Source organism: Grammomys surdaster, unplaced genomic scaffold (assembly GCF_004785775.1).
Source record: "Grammomys surdaster isolate TR1022 unplaced genomic scaffold, NIH_TR_1.0 454, whole genome shotgun sequence".
Classification (NCBI taxonomy): domain Eukaryota; kingdom Metazoa; phylum Chordata; class Mammalia; order Rodentia; family Muridae; genus Grammomys; species Grammomys surdaster.
Window position 1 is genome coordinate 1 of NW_021604873.1, and position 5681 is coordinate 5681.

The 5681-nt window shown below is 38.8% G+C and overlaps 1 protein-coding gene across 1 annotated transcript; it reads left to right on the forward strand.

The window, feature by feature from the left end:
• The first annotated feature begins 6 nt into the window (after window positions 1–6).
• On the forward strand, window positions 7–4766 carry LOC114632901 (HAUS augmin-like complex subunit 3). The gene is made up of 2 exons (XM_028781488.1): window positions 7–142; window positions 4440–4766. The coding sequence occupies exons 1-2, from the start codon at window positions 89–91 to the stop codon at window positions 4671–4673; spliced, it is 288 nt and encodes a 95-aa protein (XP_028637321.1). The 5' UTR covers window positions 7–88; the 3' UTR covers window positions 4674–4766.
• The last annotated feature ends 915 nt before the right edge of the window (window positions 4767–5681 follow it).

The window sequence follows — 5681 nt, forward strand, 5'->3', positions numbered from 1 at the left end:
TGAAAAATTGAAACAAGATGTTTCTCAAATACAAGATCAGTTGGCAGAGCATTTTTTCTTTTTCTCCAAACTGAATAATGATGTGGACATGCTTTGTGATGTTTTGTATCATGGAGGGAATCAGCTATTGCTTTGTGATCAGGTGAGTGTTTACCTAGACATTTATAATGCTTTAAAAATTCTGTTTATTATAAGGGGCTGGAGAGCTGGATCAGTAGTTAAAGAGCACTTGCTGCTCTTGTAGAGGGCTCATGTTGCATTCCTAGCACCCACATGGACTTGGTGGCTCACAACCATCTGTGACTCTGGTTCTGATGTCCTCTGCTTTTTTGGATACCAGACATACATGTGGATCACATACATGCAAACAAAAATACTTAATTCAAATGAAAAAAATAATAACTTTAAAAATGTCTCTTACAAAAAATATTATAAAGAAAAGATTATCCTATTCCATTAAACTAAAATAGTATTTACTTGAATTTGAGAGACAATCTTGTTATGTAGCCTATGCTGGTCTCCAGCTCAAAATCTCCCAGATTATGGGCTTATGCCATCATACAGAAATCTTACAATTTCTTTTTAACTCCCAATATATATATATATATATATTTTTCCAAGTAATTTTGAGTTTCACGTATGGAATTTGAAAATTTATAAAATTTTCAGCCACTATATTGCCGAGCAGTGGTGGCGTGGACCTTTATTCCTAGCACTTGGGAGGCAGAGGCAGGCAGATTTCTGAGTTCGTGTCCAGCCTGGTCTACAGAGTGAGTTCCAGGACAGCCAGGGCTACACAGAGAAACTCTGTCTCAAAAAAAAAAAAAAAACAAAACAAACAAAAAACCCAAAAAAAAATCTGGATAAAAGGATAAATAATATTGATGCTATGTTAAGAAAGAAAACTTGTTATTTTAGCAAATAGAGGATTGCCTTTATGTATTTAAACTCTCTATATGTCCAATACATGCTTTTTTTTTCCTTTTTTTTACAGTACTAATCTGTGAAATAGGCATACATGACAGGTCTAATAGCAGTCATTTTTTAATTTGTCCATTAAAATTAATTTGTACAGGGAGCAGAGTATTTCAATGTTGATTCCTGGCTCTGTTGCAGAGATTGAATAATTTAGCCTGAATTGAGTTCCAGGAATTGTATTTTATAACAAGCACCCAGTTGCTTGTGATCCATGCACAGAAGCTCTGGAATATTGGAAGTGGTTATAGCTACAAACTTTAGGAGACCCTCAAGTTTTGAAGAATATTTGATTGAACAACTCTAGAGATTTGTTAAAATCCTTTAAATGCCAAAAGTGAAGAAATCAAATTTTTTTTATTATAATTTATTTTTTCTCAAATTGTAATTCATTCACACAGGGGTTATAAACACAAAAAGGCAGGATGTGGGGAAGGGAATGACACTGGAGTGTGGGTGTTCAGGGGGTATACAGATATCTTCAGAACTGGGTATCAGCTGGGTGAAGGTTCAGGGGACAATTCACTATGACTCAATTGTCCTTATCTAAGCTGGTATTCTCTGCCAAGGCTATCTATTTACAAGGTCTATGACTACTCAGGCTTGTAAATTGCCACAAAAGATGCCTGTTTACATTAGCTTATAGCCATCTGTTTCAATGTTTTTCCACTGAGACCCAAGACTTGGTGTTAGTAGACATGTATGACAGGCCTATTTCTGAATTTAGGCCTTCAGTGTGTAAGCAGGGCTGCCCCTGACATCTCCTCCCTTCTCTAAGTATAGAAGGGCTGTGGCAATTCTAAACTTGCAAAGGTGGGGATAGAGGCCTGACCTCCAGTGTTTGAAGGGGACCTTGTAATGGCTCCAGTCCCCCTGTCGTTGTCCAGTGAGGCATGAGGGCCATACCCATCCCGATGTCTTTTTCCTGGAGAGGGGAAACTTTTGACATCAACCCCTATGCAGTCAGGCTTGTCCCTCAGGGAACCCAGATAGATATTTTTATCTTTTATTTATATTCCCATGCAGTGCTTAGCCTCGCAGCCTAAGCAAGAATTCAGATCACCTGTCAGAGGGGGTTCTGGGTGGCCCCTCTCTGCTTGGTCTAGGGGCAGAAGTCCCCCCTTTTAGGTTGGGTGGAGATGGGTTTTGGAAACACCCTGTATAAAATAACAACCTCATCTTAAGTCTCATGATCCTCCATAGCTAACTTATGATAATGTATCTGAGTAGGTTTTGCTACCAAATTATTTATCTGTTGTATCACAGAGTTAGTCCACCTATTTGGGGGCCAGGGACCAGCAGAAAAAGCAAAAAGAACCCAAATAATGGTCCCAAGATGGGAGGAAATAGGGTTGACAACCTTGGAGAGGCTGAAAACCAATTCTTGTACTAGCATTCATCTGTCTCTTTCTCTCTTTGATTTTTCTTAGGGCCTTCACTACCTATTTCATGCTCTCTTTAACCCGGCTTGTCTTGTCTATGTAAAGGCAACATTCTTTAAGGGCTGTACACAGTCAAGAGCTGTACACAGCCTTCTATTGTAATAGAGTAAATCAAGTCCAATAAGGATCTTTGCGATTTTAGGAGGTCTCTTCAGACAGTGAAATGAGGGATTTCTTCAGATTAGTGATGTCAATCTCTAGCTGTTTGATGTTCTTGTCAGTGGCCCGTCAAAGGTCTGAGTAGTATAAGTTTGGAGGCCAGCACCTGGATTAGAACTTCTAACAGCAGACACCACAGGTGATTCATTTTTACCTGGGATGCTGCCTGAGGTAAAGCTCCTGGGAGTCCCTCTTTCGGTTTTCTGGAGTTGGGTATGGAGCTGCTGCCAGTGACCTGCTCTATGTTCGGGCCCAGACTGGAAGTCTCTTCCTCTGCTTCTTGAGAAGCTGGGAGAAATCAAATTTTTTAAACATTAAGGCTTTCCCAAGTTCTGAAGCAGAATTACACGTGTTAGCAAGGTTTTCATTAAGTATTCTGTGTAATTTCATTTTACAGAACAAAAAAAAGAAAAGGAAGTTTTTGTGAGGCAGGTTTTTTTTTTAATGATTGATGAAAGCATGCTACTGTGTATTTTTATTCTCAGTGTGATTATATAATATACTCATATAACCTACATGTCATTTCTAGTGACCCCAGGACAATTGTGGCTCCATGTATCCTTTAGTCAATGTGGAGGCAGACATAGTCAATGGCTGGTGGTCTGGCTGATTTCCCAAAATCTACCCCACTGATATCTCAAGTTCTTCAGGTGATGTGAATAAATGATCTACTCACCTAGCTGAGGCTTACCAACGACAGAAATGGATAAAGGATTCCACCTGAGTCTAGTTTGGTGAACCAGTGAGCTTAATTGCAATAACAGGATTTAAATGAGAGGCCAATTACTGGAGCATGGGCAGTTAACTTACTAGCAAATCTACTACCTAAAAAAGTCTCCCTCCCAACTGTTAACTGCCTGTATATCCTCTTGGAGAGATGGAGGGAGAGCTTCCTGAGCTTCTCCCACCCACATAACAAAGCATTTGTGGGTCCGTTCTGAAGCAATTTTTTTTATTAGACTTCATTTCAAGGTTTTTCCTGCCTTTATATGTCTCAGGCACAGATTAAACTACAATGCAGTTTCATTCATAAGACCTACATGAGAAAGTTTTTGTTCTTTGTTTTAAGGTCAACAGCTATAAAACAGTGCTTGATACAAGGTAGGCATTCAATAATATTTGTTGATTATATGAAGACATGGAACAGATCAGGTTCAATTTAGGAAGTGAGAGTTTGCACTGAGTCATTTCAGAATTATCTTTAGATGTTTATTATAGTTAACTTTGTATAGACTGTAAATCTGGTGGAAACTTCTTGTTTGCTTTCTTGTTTATTTGCTTGACATATGGTCTCACACTGCAGTCTAGGTTAGTGTAGAAATCACTATATATTCCAGTCTGACCTCAAACTTATAGCAATCTTGCCTCAGCTTTCTTACTACTGGGATTGCAGACACGAGCACATGCCCAAAACTTTTCATTGCACTTATTTTTGTGTGCAGAGTGGTGCATACATGTCTAAAGATCAGAGAACAATTAGAAGTCTATTATTTCAAGCATCTAGGTTTGGGGGATCAAACAGGTCATTAGACTTGATAGCAAGCACCTTTAACCACTGAGCCATCTCTTCAGCCCAGTGATCTTTAATTACAGATTTTTGTTTTTGTTTCATTTGTTTTTTAAAGACAGTATCTCACTGTGTACTCCTTGGTTGGTTTGGAATTAATTGTGTAAATATGGCTAGTCTGGAACTCAGAGATATTCCTGCCTCTGTCTCTAAGCATTGAGATTAAGAGTGTGTGATATGGGTTTTTATTATGAGGAGTTATTAAATCACAGAATTTCCTTTTAAGTTATATTTTAAATTTCTAGTTGGTGTTGGAATAAGGTTCTTGAAATAAAAGCTTTTTCTTCCCATTTCAGGAGTTAATAGAGCAATTTCATCAAGTTGAATCTCAGTGGAATAAACTAAAGCATCTCCTTACTGATATTCTCACTGATGTGAAGACGAAAAGAACAACTTTGGCAACTAATAAATTGCTTCAAGTAGAAAGAGAATTATACGTATATTTTTTTAAAGATGAAGACTATCTAAAAGATGTTGTGGAAAATTTAGAAAACCAGTTAAAGATTAAGGACTCGGGTCTTAAAGACTGAAGACTTCTAAAAACAGAATCTTTACTATGCCTGCTGTGTTTTAAAGTACTGGACTATATCTAATAAACTACTACTAATAAATGCATACATACATCTCTGTTTCTCCCTCCATCTCACCCCCACCCCAGGTGCTTCATGTGCTCCATCACTCAGTTCTGAGATGGCACACATTGACTGACACATTTCACGGTGACCGCAGGATGTTCTATGTTGTTCTTCCTGTCCCCTCAAGAGTGTAGTTCTCCTTATACTGCAGAGAATAGCCTTACACTTTACCCCTTGTGCATATACTCTGGAGTGTTGAGGTTAGAGACCATGACTAGAAGTGCTGCTTGTAGGTTGTGTGCACACCCAGCTTTAACCCACTTTTTACAAAATTGTTTCTTTGCCAGCTTACCATTCTCACTAGCAGCTCTTCAATCCCCATCATCCTGTCTTGGTGTCCGAGTTACCTGGTGTGAACTGATGGATATGATATAGGATCTCACTGATTTAATGAGTATTTCCAAATTGTAAGCCATGAGTTTGGTTTCTCAGAATACAAGAGTCTTTGCAATAAAACTACTAAGTAAGTTTGTGGGTGTGTGGGACTTCACATATCTTTTGCATCTTGAATCTTTGGATCTCCCTGCCCATGACTGTTCTATTTTATGGCACCTTTACCTGTGATGATAGGGATTAATTCCAGAGCCTCAGTGTGCAGAGTACCAGAGCCATGCACATTCTTTGTAGAGCTTTGTTTTGAACCACCCATTCTACTCTCTACTTTCTACTGACATTCTCAAGTTCTTAGTAGCATGAGGGTGTTCCTATGTGTTCTCTGTTCTTGCCTACAAATCTATTTGCATTGCTAGTGGCACCTAGGGCCAGCTGTGGTGGTGTAAGCCTCTAATCTCAGCACTCAGCAGGCTGAGACAAGTATTACCACAAATTCAAGGCCAGCCTGGACATCTTCCAGACAAGCTTGGATTGTATAGGATTGTATAGTAAGGTTGTATCTCAAAGTTT